The sequence below is a fragment of the Artemia sp. Qi Xiang Cuo genome, chromosome 5 (assembly GCF_049724085.1).
Source record: "Artemia sp. Qi Xiang Cuo chromosome 5, ASM4972408v1, whole genome shotgun sequence".
NCBI lineage: Eukaryota > Metazoa > Arthropoda > Branchiopoda > Anostraca > Artemiidae > Artemia > Artemia sp. Qi Xiang Cuo.
In genome coordinates, this window is record NC_142798.1 from 72,990,079 (window position 1) to 73,013,266 (window position 23,188).

Here is a 23,188-nt window from a genome sequence, read left to right on the forward strand (position 1 = left end):
ATTGAAAGAGAAAGTGATATTTTATGCCTTTAATCAAAGCGTCACTGACAGCCAATGAAAACCACTCTTTCTCGAGTGAAATTAGAATAACACGCTACTGGTGTTTCAAGACTGAGAAGGATGGTTCAAATCTGAGACAGATGGCTAAAATAGCGATATTGGGTGGTTGCCCAAATGAGACTGGTGAACTCCGTTCGGCATCCTGTTAATACTGTCATTTGGTTTCCTTCGTTTCCGTGTTTATCTATTTGATTTTAAGATAAATTGTGTCATCTTCTAGAGTTTAATCTACTTCTAAAACATTCCTACAATTTTAGTACTTTCAGGTCCATGGAATCCAAAGGTGTGCTCAGTGGACGAGATTCACCATCTAAATATAACTCTCCTCAGAATTGCAGCAACATGTAAAGCAACCGTAGAGAAAGGACTGACAGTCATTGTGGATTTTAAGAATTTTGGGATTTCTCAGGCTCGGCACTTTACACCCTGCCATGCTAAACTCATAGCATCTATACTCCAGGTACTAAATTTTTACTTTTTGTATATGTTTTTTAGCTCCTTTTCACGTCCTTTTCTCACTAAGGAGGACGTGGCAGATACTCTTCCAAATATATTTGCTATATTTGTACATCCTTTATTTTTCAAGCAGTTGAGGAGTTTAATTGTTGCCTTCTCGTTATAGTTTTATATTGGTATTCTGCATAAACAATCGAATATTAATTAATTAAAATCATTATTTTTTTTAATTAACTAATATTGATTCATTAAAACAATCTAATCTAATATTAATTCTACATAAACAATATAACCCCAAAGATAAAAGGTTGTCGGTCACAATTTGGCCAGCAGGGTTGCTTTAAAGGTGCGTCTGCATTCGGCGTTATCCAGAAAACTTGGGGGGCAAGCAGTATTCTTAACTAGCTAGAGTTGCAACAAATTCAAAAGATTAAAATCCAGCCTTGTGGTATGCTTATTAAATGGTTGTTATACAGATTCAACGGCAGCTTTTCGTATCATACTTAGAAAAAAAAAATTGGCGGTAGAAACAGTCAAAACTTCCCATTTCCTCCGTCTCTCGTCCCAATTTTCCAGAAAACACTAAGCATAGACATGGTTTAATTTTTCATAATTTAGTAATCATAGGCAGCGCAATAGTGCTGCCTAAGTAAAGAACGATGTGGGCTCAATGTTTTATTTATTTTTCCTCCATACCAGGCACTTTGTATCGAAGGAGTTGTCGTAGAAACTTCGAAAAGGGCTCATTCGATTGGAAATTGGAGTGTCTAGTGCCCTTTTTAATTGTCAAAAGCGATTGGAGGGCAACTAGCCCCCCCCCCACGCCCATCACTCCCCCAAACACATCAAATCAAAGTTTTGAGATAGCCATTTTGTTCAGCATAGTTGATTTCCAGATGGAAAATATATTTTTGAGGAGGAGACTCCCCCAAAACCCTCGGGGCAAGGGTTTTAAGTTATGCCTTGGGGGCATATAAGGTTTTCATAGAAGGTGTTGCTGTAGAAACTTCAAAACAGGCTCATTCGATTGGAAATTCCAAAGGCTAGTGCTCTTTTTAATAGTCAAAAGTGATAGGTGGGCAACTAGCCCCCCCTCCCCCACGCCCATCATTACCCCAAACGTGTCCAATGAAAATTTTGAGATAGCCATTTTGTTCGGCGTAGTTGATTTCCAGAAAGAAAATATGTTTTTGAGGAGGACACTTCCCCAAAACCCTCGGGGCAAGGGTTTTAAGTTATGCCCCGGGGACATATAAGGTTTCTATAGAAGGCATTGTCATAGAAACTTCAAAAAGGGATCATTCGATTTGAAATCCAAATGACTAGTGCCCTTTTTAATAGTCGAAAGTGAATGGAAGGTAATTAGCCCCCCCCACGCCCATCAGTCTCCCACACGCATCCCATCAAAATTTTGAGAATACCACTTTGTTCAAGGTAGGTGATTTCCGGCTAAAAAATAGGTTTTTGAGGAGTACACTCCCCCACAACCTTCAGGGCGAGGGTTTTAAGTTATTCCCTGAGGGAATGTAAGAACGATGTTGGCACGATGTATTATTATTTTTTTTTCTTTAGAGCAGGGCACTTCGTATGGAAGAAGTTATCGTAGAAACTTTGAAAAGGGCTCATTCAATTGAAAATTGGGGTGGCTTGTGCCTTTTTTAACAGTCGAAAGTGATTGGAATGCAACTAACACCCCTTCCACGCCCACCATTTCTTGAAACACGTCCAATCAAAATTTTGAGATAGCCATTTTGTTCAGCGTAGTTGATTTCCAGATAGAAATTATGTTCTTGAAGAGGACACTCCCCCACACCCTTCATGGCAAGGGTTGTAAGTTATGCCCTGGAGGCATATAAGGTTTTTATTGAAGGCGTTGTCGCAGAAACTTAAAAAAAGGATCATTCGATTGGAAATTCAAAGGGCTAGTGCCCTTTTTAATAGTCAAAAGTGATTGGAGGGCATCTACCCCCCCCCCACACACCCATCATTCCCCCAAACACATCCAATCAAAATTTTGAGATATCCATTTTGTTTAGTGTAGTTGAGGTCCCGATAGCAATTATTTTTTTGCAGAGGACACTCCCCCACAGCCTTCAGGGCAAGTTATGCCCTGGGGGCATATAATGTTTTTTAGTTGTTGTCATAGAAACTTCAAAAACGGCTCATTCGACTGCAAGTTGAAAGGGATAGTGCCTTATTTAATAGTCAAATTGATTAAAGGGTAACTAACCCCCCTCTCACGACCACCTTTTCCCCTATGACATCCAGTACAAATTTTGAAATAGTCATTTTATTCAAAGGAGTTTTAAGTTCTGTAAATTAGGTCTTTGAGGATGACCACCCCCTCACAGCCCTCAGGACAAGGCTTGTAAGTTATGGCCTGGGGGCATATAAAGTTTTTATAGATTGCGTTGTCGTAGAAACTTCAAAAAGGCCTCATTCGATTAGAAATTGAAATGGCTAGTGCCCTTTTAATAGTCGAAAGTAATTGGAAGGCAACTGACACCCCTTCTACGCCCATCATTTCCGCAAACGTATCCAATCAAAATTTTGAGATAGCCATTCTGTTCCATGCAGTTAAATTTCACGAAATTATGCCTTTGAGCAGGACACTCCCCCCCACAGTCTTCAGGGCAAGGGTTATAAGTTATGCCCTGAGGGCATATAAGTTTTTATTGAAATATTTGTCGTAGAAACTTGAAAAGGGGCTCACTCGATTGGAAATTCAAAGGCCTAGTGCCCTTTTGAATAGTCGAAAGGGATTTGATGGCAACTAGCCCCCTCTCTCGCCCACCTTTTCCCCAAACGCATCCAATCAAATTTTTTAGATATGCATTTTGTTCAGGGTTGTGGATTTCTAGATAGAAATTATATTTTTGAGGAGGACACTCCCCACCAGCTTTCAGGGCAAGGGTTGTAAGTTATGTCCTGGGGGTATATAAGGTTTTTATAGAACGTGTCTTCGTAGAAACTTCAAAAAGGGCTCATTCGATTGGAAATTGAAATGGCTAGTGCCCTTTTTAATTGTCGAAAGTGATTGGAAGGCAACTAACACCCCTTCCACACCCACCATTTCCTCAAACATATCCAATCAAAATTTTGAGATAGCCATCTTGTTCCGTGCAGCTTAAAGTTCAGGAAATTATACCTTTGAGCAGGACACTCCCCCCACAGTCATCAGGGCAAGGGTTATAAGTTACGCTCTGGGGGCACATAAGGTTTTTATTGAAATCTTTGTCGTAGAAACTTGAAAAAGGGCCCATTCAATTGGAAATTCAAAAGGCTAGTGCCCTCTTCAATAGTCGAAAGTCATTTGAGGGCAACGAACCCCCCTCTCACGCCCACCTTTTCCCCAAACACATCCAATCAAAATTTTTAGATAGCTATTTTATTCAACGTAGTTGGAAGTTTTGGAAATTAGGTCTTTAAGGATGATAACCCATCCCCCCAACAACCCTCAGGGCAAGGGTTGTAAATTATGCCCTGGGAGCATGTAAGGTTTTTATAGAAAGCGATGTTGTAAAACACATCAAAAAGGGTTCATTCAATTGAAAATTGAAAGGGATAGTACCCTTTTAATAGTCGAAAGTGATTGAAGGGCAACTACCCCCCCCCCGCTCGTGGCCACCATTACCCCAAACACATCCAATCAAAATTTTGAGATATCCATTTTGTTAAACGTAGTCGAAAGTTCTGGAAATTAGGTCTTTTAGGATGATAGCCTCCTCAGAGCCCTCAGTGCAAGGGTTGTAAGTTATGACCTGGGGGCATATAAGTTTTATATAGAAAGTTGTTGTAGAAATTTTAAAAGTGGCTCATTTGATTGGAAATTGAAATTGCACTTTTTAATAGTCGAAACTGAGCGGAGAGTAATTAACCCCCTTCTCACGCCCACCATTTCCCCAAACACATTCAATCAAAGTTTAGAAATAGCCATTTTGTTCAACGTAGTTGAAAGTTCTGGAAATTATATATTTAAGGATGACAAACCCCCCAGAGTCCCCAGGGCAAAGGTTGTAAGTTATGCCCTGGGGGCATATAAGGTTTTTAATGATAGAGTTGCCGCAAAAACTTCAAAAGGGACGCATTCAATTGGAAATTGAGAGGGCTAGTGCCCGTTTTAATAGTTGAAAGTGATTGGAGGGTAACTAACCCCCCTCTCACGCCCACCATTCCCCCAAACACATCCAATCAAGATTTTCAGATAGTCATTTTGTTTACCGTTGCAGAAAGTTCTGGAAGTTAGATATTTGAGGATGACAACCCCCCCCCCCAGCCCTCAGGGTGAGGGTTGTAAGTTATCCCCGGGGAGCATATAAGGTTTTTATTGAAAGCGTTGTTGTAGAAACTTCAAAAGGGCTAATTTGATTGGAAATTGAAAGGGCTAGTGCCTTTTTTAATAGATGAAAGTGATTAGAGAAAGACTAACGCCCCTCTTACGTCCACCATTTTCCCAGACACATCCAATCAAAATTTTGAGATAGCCATTTTGTTTAACGTTGTTGAAAGTTCTTGAAATTAGGTCTTGACAACCACCCTCACAGCCAATAGGGTAAGGGTTGTAATTTATGCCCTTTGGGCATATAAGGTGTTTATAGGAAGTGCTGTCGTAGAAACTCAAAAAGGTCTCATGCTATTGGAAATTGAAAGGCCTAGTGCCCTTTTTAATAGTCGAAAGTGATTGGAAGGCTTGACATTTTTATAGTAAAGATGTGGGTATAATGTATTATTTTGTTGTTGTTGTTGTTGTTTAGACCAGGGCACTTTGTATCGAAGGATTTGTCATAGGAACTTCGAAAAGGGCTCATTCGATTGAAAATAGAAAGGGCTGATGCCCTTTTTAATAGTTGAAAGTGATTGGAGGGAAACTAATCCCCCTCCCACGTCCATCCTCCCATTTGACTTCATGTTTAAAAACAAAATGTTGCCATAAGATTAAATCAAAATGCCCTGTGTTAATGCTAATTCCCAATAAGGCATCTCAGCAGTATCGCAAGAACGACTAAGGGTATTATGTTCAAACTTTCGGGGCTGCTTCTGCTCTTAAAATTGAACCAAATCAAAATAGCGTAAGTGTATCCAAGCTATCAAAGAAAGTAAACATATTTTCTTGCGAATGATATCAAGTTTTCGATTTCAGGTCAACTAGAGGAGGTATGAAACTGAAATAAACACTACTATTTGTGTCCAGATTTTTAAGAGGGTGTATGTTGTTAAAATTTGCTGAAAATTTTTCTCCAGCATACAAATAGCAGGCCAAACTATAGATTCTTAAAAAAACGAAAAGATTTAAAGTATTATTTTCTTTTTCTCTGAAAAGACTATGTCAATATAAAACGAACAGAAATTAATTAAAAAAATTTTTTAAGAAAAGACAATGTCAATATAAAACGAAGAGAAATTAATTAAAAAAAATAATCAAAAAAAGAGCAAAAATAAAATCAAATAATCTACCAAGCGTGAAACTACCACAAATCAGCATCGATAAATAAATGAAACCCAAAACGAATAGAAATTACAATAAATAACTGAGTCAAACTCAAAATGAGCAGAAATTAAGACAAGTTGGGCACAAAACCCCTATGCCTATCCAAGGCCAGAACATAAATTTGCACTTTACTGAAAAAAATACAAATGAATTTGCATTGTCAGTTTAATATACATATACTGATATTTAGTAATCAAAATGTTAATATTATTTGATTTATTAAAGTTATAAAAGTAAAAACATTTATATTTTTTTCATTAAAGTGCAAATTATGTTCTGGCCTTGGGAAGGAATAGGGGTTTTGAGCCCAACTCATGTTAATTTCAGCTCGTTTTGAGTTTGACTCGGTTATTTATTATAATTTCTGTTCGTTTTGGGTTTCATTTATTTATCGATGCTGATTTGTGGTAGTTTCACGCTTGGTTGATTATTTGATTTTATTTTTGCTTATTTTTTGTCTAATGGAGTTCTTTACATTTCTTTGAAAAACCTATTTTGTGGCAAAAGTTTTTTTTAATTAATCTCACAAACAAGGTGGATTTTTATACTACCTTTTAGAAAGCCTGAAAGTAATTTTGAGAGAGTTTTTTTAACTAATGGAAATATCAATATTTTTTATCTTGAAAAAGTTTTGCCCGTATGTAGATTCTGAGATTTGGTAAGGGGGTTGGGATTAGGACATCTTTCTACCTCCTTAAAAAATAACACTAGCACATTTGCTAACCGTATAAGCTAGATTAAAAGAACCTTTTTCACTGAGCGTTCGTGGCATTGATTAAAAGTTTAAGAAATAAACCGTTTGTTAGATTTTAAGCTTGATTCGAAATTTATATTCGATACTGCTATATCGCTACTTTACTCAAGTTTGAATTTTAATCTTGTTTCTTTTTCTTTCCTTAACCATGCCGTCTATTATTTTACGAAATTCTACCAGTCTTAGCAATTAGTTAAATATTGATTGTATGGATGGTTGCAACATCGCTTCATAAGTTAAGGAACGGCCAATGACCTAATACTTAATGGAAGGTCAAAGTCAACAGCTTTATTTAATGTGAAAGCATCTAGAGACATATAGGCCTAACAATTAATGAATGGACATAAAGAGCTTTAAGGAACGGCTAGATTAAGCAGGGTGGGTCTAAATATTTGACGATTAGTTTTTCTGCATTTAAAAATTGCGGATGTACCAGTTGATGCCAAAAATGACTAGGGGCACGGGTTTTCCCTTGAAATAGTGGGCGAACTGCCAGCCAACTAGGGGTGATTTATGGTCTACCGAGAATTAGCTTTACACTCCCTTTGAGAATTTTAAAGGGAAGAAAAGCAACAAATTTTTGGAGGCTTTCCTTTAGACTGCAACTATTTTTTTGACTTGTAATTCTGTTAAATCACGACCGCTAACTTTCTATACTACTGCTACTACAACGACGATAACCACTACTAGTACTTCTGAAGTTAAGCGTATTATGATGAAACTCTCAGAGGATAGTGAACGTGATTAAAACACGTTATGTGGATGGAGGTTATTAAAAGGGCGTAAAAGCTATATCTCAGAAAACCTTAGAGAATTGAGTTGAAACTTTCAGTGCACGTAGAGTGAGATGTTTAATCAACCATAAGGCACTATCTGCATACTACTGCTGCTACTTCTTCGACTACTACTACTAAGGCTAAGGTTATTAGGGAGAAAATTTTCAGAAACGTTAAGGGGTATGTTGAATTGAATTGAAACACTCTGTGTATATGCTTTGTGCATAAACACGTTGTGCATATGCATATGCAGGCTGTCAAAAGGCCGTATCAGTAGTATGTCAAGAGTGGTCTGGAGCATTAGGTTGAAACTTTCAGGGCATGGTGAGGGGTATGTAGGTGCACTAATTAAAATGAAACTTTAACTATGCACTAATTAAAAGGAAAACACCCGATGTTCTCTATACACACTGCATGCTCCACAGAGCAGCTCTCGCGTAAAAAAAAATGCGTGAGGAACTTGAATTTTTGCAAAAGTAACAAAAGCTACAAACTACATAAAAAAACAGTCCATTATTTACAAAGCTGTGTGATTTATTTACAAAAATTACTTACAAAGCTGTGTGACGATATGGAAGCTACTTCCACCTCCCTTTTGTACTATTGTGAAGAATGCTTGTATCTTGTGCCAAAGTGATTTACAAGATACATGAACTCAAACTTACACCTCCCTTTTGTACTACTTACAACTCCCTTTTGTACTAATATTGTGAAGAATGCTTGTATCTTGTGCCAAAGTGATTTAGAAGATACATGAACTCAAACTTACACCTCCCTTTTGTACTACTTACACCTCCCTTTGGTTCTATTGTGAAGAATGCTTGTATCTTGTGCCAAAGTGATTTACAAGATACATGAACTCAAACTTACACCTCCCTTTTGTACTACTTACACCTCCCTTTTGTACTATTGTGAAGAATGCTTGTATCGTGTGCCAAAGTGATTTAGAAGATACATGAACTCAAACTTACACCTCCCTTTTGTACTACTTACACCTCCCTTTGGTGCTATTGTGAAGAATGCTTGTATCTTGTGCCAAAGTGATTTACAAGATACATGAACTCAAACTTACACCTCCCTTTTGTACTACTTACACCTCCCTTTTGTACTATTGTGAAGAATGGTTGTATCGTGTGCCAAGGTGATTTAGAAGATACATGAACTCAAACTTACACCTCCCTTTTGTACTACTTAAACCTCCCTTTTGTACTATTGTGAAGAATGTTTGTATCGTGTGCCAAGGTGACTTAGAAGATACATGAACTCAAACTTACACCTCCCTTTTGTACTACTTGCACCTCCCTTTGGTACTATTGTGAAGAATGCTTGTATTTTGTGCCAAAGTGATTTAAAAGATACATGAACTCAAACTTACACCTCCCTTTTGTACTACTTACACCTCCCTTTGGTACTATTGTGAAGAATGTTTGTATCGTGTGCCAAGGTGATTTAGAAGATATAGACCACACTGCCTTTCCATAACAAACAACAAAAGTACGAAGAACAATAGGGAAATATTTTTGCAAGACAGTGGAGATAATTTGAATGAATATTTCGGCCCTATGTCCAAGGGCCGTCCTCAGCAAGACTAAAATATATGAAAGAAAAAAGACTCTCAACAACATGCGACCAATAACAGATATATGAAGATATATGAATATTTCGATTCAAAAAGATAATTTGAAAGCGTCCATGAGAAAATGAAGCTATGCAGGGCAAATATGGGAAAAAATAAGTTTGACATGTTTCCACTTTTAAATTTGTGCACCGAAGATAACATAAAAGCAAATAAAATTTCATGTGTTGAAGACTTGGATGCTTTGTTAATTCATTTCTCGAATCATTTTGATGATCTCCATTTTACAGAATATGCGTGAATACAGAATCCTTTTATCGACGAAAAAAATGAAGAATTTGAATTAACAAGTAATGAGAAAGAAAATTTGATTGAATTAGCTTATGATTAAACTTTAAAATAAAATTTTCAAAATTTATCGCTAATTCAGTTTTGGCTAGATATTAAGAGTGAATATGATGTTTTGTCAAATAAAGCTGAAAAAGTGTTGATGCCGTTTGCAAAATCTTATTTATACGAAACAAAATTTTCTGCATTAGTTTAAATGATCGTTAGGTTAAAGTTTTTAAGTGCTTTAAAAAGCACTTATGCTGATATCAAATATGAAACGTTAATAAGTTTAGAGTTATACATTGAAATTTATTATCATAAGAAACTACATAATTTTAGAAAAGCTTTGAATTAGTAGGGATTAGACAACAATTTCCCAAAACTCGTTCTATATTTATAGGAAGGCTCAATGAGGCTTAGAGAATTTGGCCATTAAAATGTACAATTTCAGGCATTCTACCTTTTTTAGTGCTTTTAGTGTTTTTAGTGCTTTAAAAAAAGCCTCTTGTTCTAATTCAATACCTGTAGTCTTCTTGAAAACTAGGAAAAAGTCAAACTTTAGAGTAAAGTGCAAGGGATAGAGGAGAGGGCAGTCCCCCTGATATACATAATAATTTCTTTTTGTTTTAAGCTTTAATGTTGCTCCTTACTTTCAGTTGAAAAAACTTGTTTCCTTTTATTAAATTGTGATAGTTTTTCAAATCATGCTGGAAATCCGCCTCCCCTTCCGTGGAAAATTCTACCTGTTAAATTTCTTCACCTTAAAAAATTCTACAGCAGAAATTCCCCCCCCCCCAAAAAAAAAATATCCTTACATTTCCCAATAACAAATATTACATGTGAACAACTGACAAATTGTGTAACTTACAGCCTTTTCCCTAGAGGCTTTGGGGTGTCATGTAATTCCCAGAGGCATAGTTATTGGACTTTCCAACTATGCTGAAGCAACTGCCTATCTCAAAATTTTTGATTGGATGTCTTTGGGAAAAAAATGGCGTGGGAAGGAGGCTGGTTGCCCTCCAATCGTTTTGGTCACTCAAAAATGGCACTAGAACTCTACTTCAGTTCGATTGAGCTCTCTCCAAATGTTCTAGGGTCAATGTTATGATACGAAAACCTCTGGAAAAAACACAAATTTAAAAATAAATAAACACGCATCCATGATCTTTCTTCTGTCAAAAATGCAAAATTCAACATTGTTGTAAACAGGAGCTTGAAACCTCTATTGTTGGGTTCTCTGATATGCTGAATCAGATGGTGTGATTTCGTTAAGATCATTTGACTTTTTTTGGGGGGGGGGGGTGTTTCCTAACTTTTGGAAAACCGGGCAAATTTTCTCAGGTCCGTAGGTATTGATGAGCAACATTAAACTTAAAGAATTTTATATATTTGGAATCAGCAAGAACTCTTTTTTTTAGAGTTTCAGTTACTATTGGACCGAGTCGCTCGACTCACATTTCGTTACCACAAACTGTTTGATTTAGTTCTGAAGTATTTTTCACTTTAGAACAAAAAACGCGCCTGGTTTAATATTTTCAGTGGAGCTGCTATTTCGTGCTATTAAAGAGACCTTGCGCCACATTTTGCTTGTTGACTACTGACAAGGAAGGTGGCCAAAAACAATCTTTGAATATTATTATCTTATTTAATAATGAGTTTTATTTTATTGAAATGATATCCCTCGGAAGTTGATGCGTTCTATTTGATAATTTATTACTATAATACATTTTTATTATGATTGTCACATATGCACCCAAGTTTGGGATTTCCAAAAATGTCTGGAAGCTTTAGTGGAGGCAGCTATTGGAAGTTGGAACCTTGCGTCCGAGAGTACCAGCCCTCCACTGAGTTATTGGTTCGAAGGAGTCTCTGGGTGCATCTGTTTTGGGTATTCCATAGGTCAGGAGGAATGAGAGGAGTCTCTAAGGAGGAGTGTTTGGCTCCTCCTTAGACGTGAGTAGTATAAGGCCCAATACTTCCTGATACATTACCCTATGGTGACTTACCTCTAGCACATCGCATACACCAAAGCCTTACCAAGAGTACCTATACGGCATTTCCCAGGGCGCCTCTACGGCATTTTTAAGAGTGTGTGTACGAATTAATGTCTATTTTCTCCCAGAGGTGTTAGTGGGCGCCACGCGGCATCACATAACTCCTACATTTTATTATTTTTATCTCATATCTAGTTACCCCTAAGACAGAATTTTATTTTTATCTTACCCCTAACACAGAGGCATACTAGTCGTTTTGGCATTTTTGTTTTATCTAAGGAAGCAATATATTTAGGTTGTTTACGTTACGATCTGACAGGGACCAAATTTTCCAAAACACCCCTCCTTCCCCCCTGCGAATTAATATTTATGTCTTCCTTTCTGGTGTTAGCACAAACTGTTATCGATATCGTACATAACCTTGGCGAACACAGATATAAAGTAAAAATCTATCTATTAATTCTTTTTAGTACTAATAGATAGATTAGTATCCTGCATAACATCGGTGAACGCACATATAAAGGGAAATCTGTCTATTTGTACTTTTTAGTCAGTTTTTTTAGTACTTAAAAAATCTTATTATTTTAATTAGACAGCTCTTGTGTTTCAGAAGTTGTTCTTAAAGAATTGGGGGAAAAGTCAAACTTTAGCGTAAAGAGTGAGGTTTTGAGGAAGAAGTAGCCCCATCATATACGGAATAATTTCTGTTGTGTTTTCAGTTTTAATGTTGCTCCTTTCTTTCAGTGGAAAAAACTTGTTTTTTATTTAATTTCTGACCATTTTTCAAATAATGCCGAGATATCTGTCTCCCTCTCCATGGAAAGTACCCTCGCGCAAAACTCCCCTAGGGAAAGTTCCTCCTGAGTAAAATCCATCCTTCCGGAAAAAATTCCAAAGACAATTCCATCCTCGCTGAAAATTCCCCACGAAAAATTTTCTGCGAACAATTGGGCCTGGAAAATTCTCCTTAGCCTAGTTTCATTTGAGAAAGACCATTTTTATTAAATTTCTGAGCGTTTTTAACGGAAATCTCCTCTCGGTGAAATCCCCCCCCCCCAATGGAAAGTTTCTCCTGTGGAAATTACTCCCAACAATTCCCAGCCCGGGCAAATCCCCCGGAACATCTCCACATGTCAAATTGAGTCGCCAAAGAGAAATTAAGATAAATAAGAAGAATTTCGTATAGGTATTCTTACAAATTCTCCCTTGTAAATATTTCCCTGGAAAGCTGGCCCACAAAAATTTCTCCCCCGCAGAAACCCCCTGCCCCCCCCATTAAGATCCTTATACTTTCCAATAGCAGATACTATATGTAGGTATCGGGTGAAATTCTGAGCTTACAGCCCTTTCCCCTGGGGCTGTGTGGGTTCATTTTATCACCTGAGACATAGTTATTGGACCTTTCAACTATGTTGAACAAGACGGCTACCTTGAAATTTAGATCAGATGATTTTGGGTAAAAAGTGGCGTGGGAGGGGCTAGTTACCTTCCAATCTTTTTGGTCACCTGATAAAGGCGCTAGAACCTTTAATTCCCGTTTGAATGACTTCTAGGACTATTTGTTCGATACGACCATTCCTGGGGAAAACATAGATCAAACAAACAAACCAAAATTACAAAAAAAAAAACAAATAAACACGCATTTCTGATCTTATTTCTGGCAAAAATTGCAAAATTTCGGATTTTTGGATATGGGAGCTTGAAACCTCTACAGAAGACCTCTAAGAGTGCTCTGATACGCTGAATCCGATGGTGCAATTCTCATTACCATTTCTTGACTTTTTGGGGATGTATCTTCCCCTTTTTCGAAAATCAGGTAATTGTTCTTTGGCTCTTACGACAGATAACATTAAACCTAATAAATTTTATATATTTAAAATCAGCATAAAAGCCTATCCTTTTGATGTATATATTATTATCAAAATTCCGTTGTTTAGAGTTTTGGTTACTAATGGGTCGAGTCACTCCTTGCTTACAGTTCGTTACCACAAACTGTTTGATTTGCATAATTTGGTCATGGTGTACTAATGAGAAATTTATTTTTTTAACTTTGACTTCTTTGACTTTTAGACCATTCTGATTGAAATGTCAGCCCTCAGGACACAATGAGTGTTGAAGGGATGTCATATCCCCTGTAAATTACTATTGTTTTTTAAAAAGGGCACAATATCTAAAAAATTTTAATCTAATAAGCCCTTCCTGAATCTGAACCCTTTTCAAACCTCTATTCTGCCTTTTTTTTCTTTTACCTCTTTTTTTATCTCTTTCTTTTACCTTATTTCCATCTCTAAATTTGCTAATGATAATTTTTCTCTGTCAAATGGCACCAAAAAATTACTATATAATCGTATGAAACTTTATAAAAGAGTTATGAAAACGAATCTATAAGTAGTAGTAGCTTTCAAACTACTATAGTTTTCAAAATGGGGGTTCCAAACCTCCTGTTCGAGATTTTAGCCTCCTGTTTGAGGTCTTAACCTACTGTTTGAGGTTTTAGCCTCCTGTCTGAGGTTTTAGCCTCCTGTTTGAAGTTTTAGCCTGTTTGAGCTCCAAACCTCCTGTTTGAATAGACTGTTTGGGTCTACTCGAATTTGCGTTCTCCAGAATGTTAACCCTCTTTGGGGTAAAGCTTATGGTCTGTGGCACAATATGGTAAAAAACACCACTTTGTTGTGGCATGATCTTTTTTCAGTTATATCGTGGCACTGATCAACACCCTAAGTAGTCACTGCAGCACTCATGTCATCATCAGATGGCGATCCATAAATAAAGACAGAACTCACTTTGAGTTTGACATTCGCGTCCTAGCCTACTGTAAGGTTTAATCCGCACAACATAGTGTCATTTTCAAGATAAGGAGGGGGGGGGGGTGAAAACCTGCAATCCAAGGTTTTAGAATATTAAAAATGTACTGGTTATCTTAGAATTCGCATTTTCTGGCAATTTGACCCTCTGTGGATAGTAATGGATGTTTCGTGGCACAATCTTGCAGAAAACGTCAATTTGCTGTGGCATGACGTTTTTTGTTACTGAAAAGAGGTTTTCATCTGTTAACGATTTATTAAAAATTGTAGTAATCCGAGATTTCTGACCAAATCAGCCCTGTCCAGATCTTCTAGGATCACTGGTTCGACATGATCAGTCCTGGAAAAAAAAAAAAAAAAAAAAAAAAAAACACAGAAACGCGCAAAATTCCACGTTTTGTATATAGGAACTTGAAACCTCAACAGTACGGTTCTCTGATATGCTAAATATGACGATGTGATTTTCATTAATAGTGCTTGACGCTTGAGGGTGTTTCCTTCTTTTTGAAATACTGGGTATAATTTCTCAGGCTAATAACATTTATGGGTAAGATTAAAGTTAATGAACTTCATATATTTTGAATCACCATGGAAAGCCGATTCTTTTGATGCATCTATTGTAACCAAAATTCTGTGGTTTAAAAACGAAACTATTCTTTTGATGTGCTTAGAATTATCAAAACGCGTTTTTTAGAGTTTCGGTTACTATTGAGCCACGTCGCTCCTTATTTACAATTCCTAACCATGAGCTGTTTGATAGCAGCTATCGCTGCTACCACGCATCGCAGTCACGTGTTCTGGATTTATGTTCTGGTGTTTCGGTTTCGATAAAAGTATTTGATTTTCTTTCAGGACAACTTTCCGATGCGATTCCGTGGAATACATATCATAAACATGCCTTATGTTTTTTCGCTTCTTATGTCGCTAGTCTGGCCTTTGCTTACAGCAAAGATGAAAGAACGAGTAAGTTTTTTATTTTATTTAAGTTTTATTGCGTGTAATGTTTGATAAACTGAAAATCTTTCCAAAATTTAAACAACACCAATTTAATCCAATAAGCATATACAAGTATGTCAACATGCTTTTAATCATTCTTTATCTACAGATAAAATAATTGCTAAACTATTTACAGAACATTTAACCTTCTTATTTAGATTTGACTTTATTAAATTATTATTTTATTTTAGTTTTTTCATTAAATTGAAATTTTTTAAATTAGATCTATTGAAATTTAACGTAATCTGAAGAAAAAAGGGCTAAAAGAAAAAGCTGTGGCAAATTTCCAATTCCCGGATCATTCTAATTTCATGAAGTATAAAAGTCTAGGTAAAGCACCTGTGACCTGAGATATATCTTGTGTTCGTTTCAGACGCATAGTCAGTGTTTGTGATTTATTTATTTCGCGTAGATATTTCAAGTAGGTTACTTAGAGATCGGACAACTTCAATTTGCCTCAGGCACGCCTATGTTCTTAGGCTCTACTAATGTTTTTTTTTAGTTTTTCCTTGCTTTGGGTTCAACAGTGTGTTATTTATGTTGTGGTATTAGCAGTGTGTTCATTTTTCCCTTTAAAAATGTTGATGGGAAGGGCAGTGAACCACTTTCATATCACCTCCCGTGCCAACATAAATGCAATAACAATTTCGTCAAACAGCCTACCCCAACCGCAACATGAAACCAAAAAAATGTGAGTAAGACCTAAGCATCGACCACTAAAGGCAACAGCGATGAAAATAATTAGGGACCTTTAGTCAAATAAGGAAAAAATTGGCAGACACTCTCCACCATTTCTGTATGTAATGGGAGGTTAGGAGGGAATCCATTTTCCAATGCAGCTCTAAGCGACATCCCATAAAACATGAAAACTTGGAGCCAAAAATATACCTGCTGGAGCTTCAGACACCCTTCCCCCAAAATATCCTTCGAAATTCTAAAATACGTAGAGCATTCCCACTGGTATGAATAATAAGTGATCTTTTTTTCAAAAATGGTGAATTTTGTGCGGACTGTTTATTTGATTAAGGGTGAAATTTGCCATAAGCTGGCAATATATCCTTGGGGACTGCTACGTTTTAAATAATACTTTTTGATCACAGGAATCTATTAACATCTGAACAGTGCAACATCGCAACAGTAATGAAGACGATTTAGAGTTACTTACACAAATATATGCCGCATTTGTTTTGTTTATTTACAGGTGAAACTACATTACTCTTTGAAAACATTGCAAGAATGTATTGAATCATCCGATTTGCTCAAAGAATACGGTGGTGACAAAGAATCAGCTGATTGGCCTGCAGCAAAAGCCCTTGTGACAAAAAGTGTGTTGATTGTATAAAGTATGAACGCCACTTAGGAAGGCAGTGGTGGTATAGCCTCCCAATGACTTTCGATGAAAAGCAGGGACGCGATGAATATTTTAAATGAAGTTGGGCAGTTTTTAGCAATAGTACATGTTTTGGCTCACCTTGATTGACGTCACTGGCTTATAAAACCATTTCTTTATTTATTCATTTCGTCGGATATTTTATTCTCGATTTTATTAATATAAATATTTTAATATGAGTTTTGTTTTTGCCACCGATATTTTAGGAGATTGTTTAAAATAAATCCAACATTTCGTTCAAGTGTAAAATATTCCATTCCTTTTAAAATTATCTAGCTTCCTCTACAATGAGATCTTAACAATACTTTGTGGATGAATCCTCCCCCCCCCCCAGGGGTCTTTTTCCACCAACATAATCATTCTCATTATGTCACAAAAGCTCAAGGACCCCGCTCAAATTCATGCGCTGAAGATGAATTTATCTGCTTATCAAAAATTGAATAACTTTAGCATTATTTTTATCACAATAATGACCAAAGATGTTACTTGCACAAAGGGAATGGGACTTATCCATTTCCGTCACGTTCCACCAGCTGGTGAAGAAAAATCCTATTTATTGAAATTGCGACACAAAGTGCCATGATTTTCGTGCCAAAATAGCTGAAAGACAATGCCTTATCCAGCGGGGGGGGGGGGGGTAGGGGGCTTGAACCCCCTTCCAAAATGTTTGTCTGACTTGTAAAAACGTTGCAAAAATGGATATAAACACGTTTTTTATGTGTTTTTTTAGTTGTTTGTGTAACCCCACCCTCCATCCCGAGAAAAATCCTTGTGTAAAACACCCCCCGAAAAAAAAAATCTTGGATACGGCCCTGCTGAAAGGCCTAATAACTATATTTCCAGGGATTAAATGACCCCTACAGACCCTTGAACAAAGGTTGTAAATTGTGCAGTTTGCCCATTGAATGTATCTAGATGTTATTATTGAGAAAGGGGAAATATTTGATCGTGGGTGTTTCCAAAACGGCTAAGGATATTCAGATGAAACTTCAGGGAAGGTCAAAGGTCATGTAGAACCGATTCAAAAGACGCTATATATCCAGGTTGTCAAAAGGGTGCATCTGAAATATCTGAGGAACAGCTAAGAGTATTAAGTTGAATTTTCCTGGGCATATTTGAGAAAATTTTGAGCTAAATTAAGACACTGTGCATCCAGGTTTTCAGAAAAGCCTATCTGCAATATCTTAGGAACTTCTAAGGGTTTTAAGTTGAATCATTCATGGAATGTTGAGTGGGATGTTTAACCAAATCAAAGACACTAAGTGCATCCATTTTTTTGAAAGGGCTTATGTGCAATATCTCAGGATCGGCTAGAAGTATGAACTTGAAACTTTCAAGAAATGTTTATGCGGATACTAAACTAAATTTAAAGGAACTATGTAGATCCATGTGTTAAGAGATTGTACTTGTAATATCTCAGGAACAAGTACGGCTATTCAATTGAAACTTTCAGGACATGTTGAGAGTATCTTAAACTAAATCAAAAGAGAGTGTGTGTATCACGGTTTTTGAAAGTTTGTGTCTGCAGTATCTCAGGAACAGTTAAAGGTATTAGCTTGAAACTTAGAGGAAACTTTGAGGGGGTATTGAGCCGAATCAAAAGATACTATCTACATCTAGAGTTTCAAAAGGACGTATCGGCAACATCACAGGTAGCTCAATAGTGCTTTCAAAGTAAAGAGTGATATGGCTTCAGTGTATTTTTTTTAATTTTTATAAAAAAAATATAAGAGCCCAACTACCCCTGAGGCAAGGGCCGTAAAATATACAAGTTGCCTATAGTTAATATATCGGTATTATGAAGGGTAGCCACGTTTGATTTTGAGTCTCCAAAAAGGCTAAATATATCAAGGTGAAACATTCAGGACTTGTTGAGCTAAATCAATACACACTATTTGCTTCCAGGCAGTCAAAACGACGCATCTGCAACATCTCATTTCAAGATGGCAGTTATTTAGTTAACGTTTAGTCCTTTTAAATCCATTCCTCGTATTTTATTAGCACTATAGGTATGTAATCCGATAACTCATCGCTAGGTAAAACGATACAATTCCACAATTACTATACAATACAATCGATACAATCCACGTTACAATTTTTTTCGCAACCGATACTAGTTTCGTTATTTTAGTATGGCACTTATTTTGACAACGTTTAATTCCTTTTTAACCAATCTTTCAATTTCAATAGCCCCAGAGTTGCACAGCCATGAAATCGCCCTTTTTCGAATTTTTGAAACCCTTTCAAAATTACCAACTATTTCTTTCAGGTAGCTCTGAAGCCCTTTAAATTAGTTCGATACGCTTCTGGCCAGGATTACCACTAGAGCAATAATAAAATCATCAAGATCTTAAGAAAAAAAATTAATAAAGGAGTAAAAAAAAATATTATTTGAAGGTAATAGAAAATGTACACATTTTAGTTATCTGTGCTTTTAGAAAAAGTTTACAGCGTTTTTCTAAAGAGATAGGACGTATTTTATACAGGAAACAAAAGAGCAAGTTCTCGTTAATTGTTAAGACATCCTTGCAGGTAATTAGAATTGTTACCGATTGAGGCTCCGTACCCTCCTTCAATCTACCTTTAATCTACCACTCTCTTTTAAATTTTTCTTGCCATCTTCTATGATGTCATCAACGCTTATTTCTTTGCTATAGTTTCTTTTTCCTGACACTTTCATTTGGTACCGCTTGCAATCGATCCTCTTTGACTATAGACTAACTTTTGATTATTTCTCCTGTATAGCTTTGCTAATTCCGCTTCCCCAAAAAACAATAATACACAATAAACCTTGTAAAAAAAATCGTTGTTCAACTTACTCGGAGAAACCATAGAAGTCAACATGAGTTTTTTTTTAAATACAGCATTAAATACTCTGCATCTCTCTTAAACTTTCCCTTAAAACATCCGCAGCTTCACCATATATAGAGTCAATAGGATGCAGAGGTGGTTTTAGTCGAGGGATAGAGGGCACTTGCCCCGAGCACAGAAATTTTTGGGGCGTAAAATTTCAAATAAGTAATCTAACGGTCATAATAATTTTTAATTTTCGAAATTTTATTTTTATTAAATTAAAGTAGAGAGCACAGTTGGCAGTAAGTATAAGAAAATTGAATTTGAAATTTTCATTTCCCCCATATCTTCATCATCATGTGAAATTTTGTGTTCAAACTTTATTAATAAATAAACAGTTTTATTACAGACAAAATTTTGTAAAAATTTGGACTGAAAATTTTTGGTAGACAGAGGGAGGGGGGAAATAGGCGCTAATCAATATTTTGTCCCGGGTGCAAGAGAGGCCAGAACCGCCACTGATGGAATGTATTATCCTTGGCATCTTTAAATTATTGTAGATCAAGAATTTAATTATTTATGAAACATTGTCCTATCTGAAATAGATATGTTTAGAAACCTGAAGAACAATAAAAGAATTCAAGATGTGTAACTTACAAAACCAATGGAAATTTGAGCTACTATTATTGCAATTGTTTTGCCGCAATGCCACAAAGAATTTTGAACTTCTTACTAGAAAGTATACTTTCATTATTTTTGCTTCTTGGACTTTAATATTTTACGAGAACTTATCACTAGAATTGAGAACTATATCATTATAAGTATCATGGTTTATAACCCTAAACAGGATAATTACTGTCCCCCACCTTGGACAACAAAGAAAACAACTTTTTGCATGGAAGCATTGAAATGTCTCCCTTTTTTTGTCTTTTTCAAATTTTTTTCTTCGATGCTAGTGGGGTGCTAGAAAGTGAATACCTATCATAAAAAATTTTTTCTTAACCAGGATTCAGGGCCATAACAAAGGGTCCAAACTACTCGGCCATCATCCTCTCATTGACAGTGTTCGTTTTATGCTTTTTGCTATTCCTGACCACTCATACTGTGTGCTAGGGATTTATGACAATAAGATAGCCTAGAACTCGAAGTTCTATCACCACTCGATAATTTTTTTTTATAATTATCATGGCTGCAACGATAGCTACGACTAGTAAAATAAAAACCACGGTCAAATACTTGCTTAGACTTAGACCTTTCCATGCCTAGAGGAGCATCAGGCAGCAACAATTGACCTCCAGTTCAGCCGACCTCACACCAAGGGCAGAGCTTATTCAGAGAATTCTTAAGACTTATTGCCTCTTTCTCCAGGGAACGACCTAGTTTAATTCAGTGTCTTCTCCTCCCTCGAAGACCGGGTGGGTTCCAACACCATATATTGCGTGGGAGGCATTCATCATTAATGCGGACCCTGTACCCCCATCTCCTTATTCTGATATTGCTGTTCTAAGTACAGAGAGTACATTACTCCCAAATAGTCTGAGCTTCAACTTCTGGGATTAATTTCTCGATTTCCAAAGGCTACTCAGCTGAGAAAAGGCTGCAACTGAATACGCTATACGCAGCATGACATCTCTGTCGCAGTTCCCATTTTGGGTCAGTATGTTACCAGGATATTTGAATTCTCTGACTCTTCGATATCAGCACCATTGTATTGAATGTCTTTAGCTAGTGTCTTTATAGTTTCGTTTGACACACTTTTTGTTTTTTATCTACATTTATTTGTAGGCCAGTAGGGAAAGCCTTCGCCGCCAGTTCCTTCAGATTATGTTTAATGTCATCCTGAGAGTGAGCGGTAAGAGTGATATCGTTGGCAAACTCACAATCATGGAGTTGAGGCTTAGGGTTTAGTTCAATCCCTCCTATAAAGTGGCAGGCTTGAATCACAAAGTCAATAAGTATTGCCAACAACATCGAAGATAGAAAACATCCTTGATGAACACTGGACTCCACTTGAAACCACTGTGACTGACTACTCTATGTCTGTAAACTCACGGCCCATAGTAACCAAAAATTAAAAACGGCACTTGGGAACAGACTGTTAAGTGAGAAAAATGTTTTATTTGTAGCTGATTCAGGAAACATAACTAGTATCTTGACTAGTCTTAATAGTAAAGTATGCGTAGGTTGGGCTTCTCTGATTGTAACTCCTACTGGCATATACAACCTACATCAGGCCTATCCTTGAGTATTGCTTTCCAATTTGGGGTCCCCAAACTCAAAACACTGCTCATATGTCAGCAGAATTAGAAGTTGTCCCGAAAGGTGCTACTAAAATATACTTGAACCCCACTTCAACAAATCTGAAAGTGGTCTTGAACTTCTGAACTTGCCCACATTATTCGTTCGAAGATATGACTTAATAATGAAATTTGGGAAAACACTAAAAGCAAACGAGAAATATCGATCTACTTTTTCACCATCTGTACAGATCAGCAGTATTGCTAGGCATCACAATAAATTATACAACCCGTTAAATGCCGTACGAACAGATTTGTAAACTCCCTCGTGGTATATTTTGTAAGCGTATTTAACAAGTGACTTTTTTTTTCTCATTTTCTATTTCTTATGGGATTATAAAAGTGGCATAATTTTGCGTTCAGTTTTGAGCGCTATAATAGCTATTTAAACAAATAAATTAATATAATCAAGAGCTTTGATTTGAGCACATTGATTAAACACATTGAAAAATGCTTTTTTTGGTATTTACAATGAAAAAACTGAAAATAACCAACACATTTCCCAGCCTTCCACATATTGAAAAATATATTTGCCTTCCCCTCCTACGTTTTTGTGAATTTATGTCCCTAGCCTAGTCTGCCATTAGAATAAGCCAATTTTTTTTAGAAAAGAAAAATCACATTGTTCTTCACTTAAAGCTTAATCTATAGTATCTCTAAGTCTAAAATTTATCGTCATACAAAGTAATTTGCTTCCTATAGAAACCAAGCTAATACCTCTATAATTACCACACTCACTCTTTTCACCTTACTTTTAGAGGGGCTTGATTCAAGTTTTTCTAAAATCGCTTGTTACCTCCTCTTTTTCAAAAATCATATTACTACTTTTCAATAATTTATCGCCAACTTCATAACCACCATACTTAAAAAAAAACATTTATTACACTATCAGCACCTATGGCCTCAATATTTTTTAATTTTTTCAGTATTGCCACTAATTGTTCCTCACAAAATAAATCTTCTATCACATCGAAAGTGTTACAAACTTTTCTTTCTTTTCTACATCTTTTCCTGTAACTTTTCTTGTAATCATGGCTTAGCAAACTCTCAAAACGTTTTGCCCATCTCTCTCTAGCTATTTTCTTATAACTAATTGTGGCTCTGCTATCTTTAACTGAGACAAGTTCAGATTGACTGTTCCCTTCCAATTTATTAACATGCTCAATTTAACATGCATTACTCAATTTATTAAGATTCTTAATACAGATAGGAAAATTTTCACTCCAAGCTTCCATCTCTTCTAATCTAAATATTTTTTTATCTCAAGTCTTCATTTCGATTTTTTAATCATATAGCCTAAGCTCTAAAGTTGGACATGACTCAACAAATGACGAATAGGTTGCATTATTGACACTGTCATAATGAATGGAAATACCTCGGCTGAATAATCTCAGAAACTCTTCACAAAACCAAGTAAACCATTGTGAAGCACGTGGCCTCTCCCATTAAACGTATTTACGGGAATAATGTTCCG

General features: G+C 36.4%; 1 protein-coding gene across 2 annotated transcripts in view; it reads left to right on the forward strand.

Annotated features, from left to right (window-relative positions):
* The window catches only part of LOC148952492 (alpha-tocopherol transfer protein-like), a 115,255-nt gene extending 98,452 nt beyond the window's left edge, over nt 1-16,803 (forward strand). For both annotated transcript variants that reach the window (XM_089089922.1, XM_089089921.1), the window contains exons 5-7: nt 327-520; nt 15,091-15,201; nt 16,436-16,803. In XM_089089922.1, the coding sequence (XP_088946048.1) occupies nt 327-520; nt 15,091-15,201; nt 16,436-16,576 (446 nt within the window). In that variant the 3' untranslated portion in view covers nt 16,577-16,803. The remainder of the gene's footprint in view (nt 1-326; nt 521-15,090; nt 15,202-16,435) is intronic.
* Nucleotides 16,804-23,188: the final 6,385 nt, after the last annotated feature.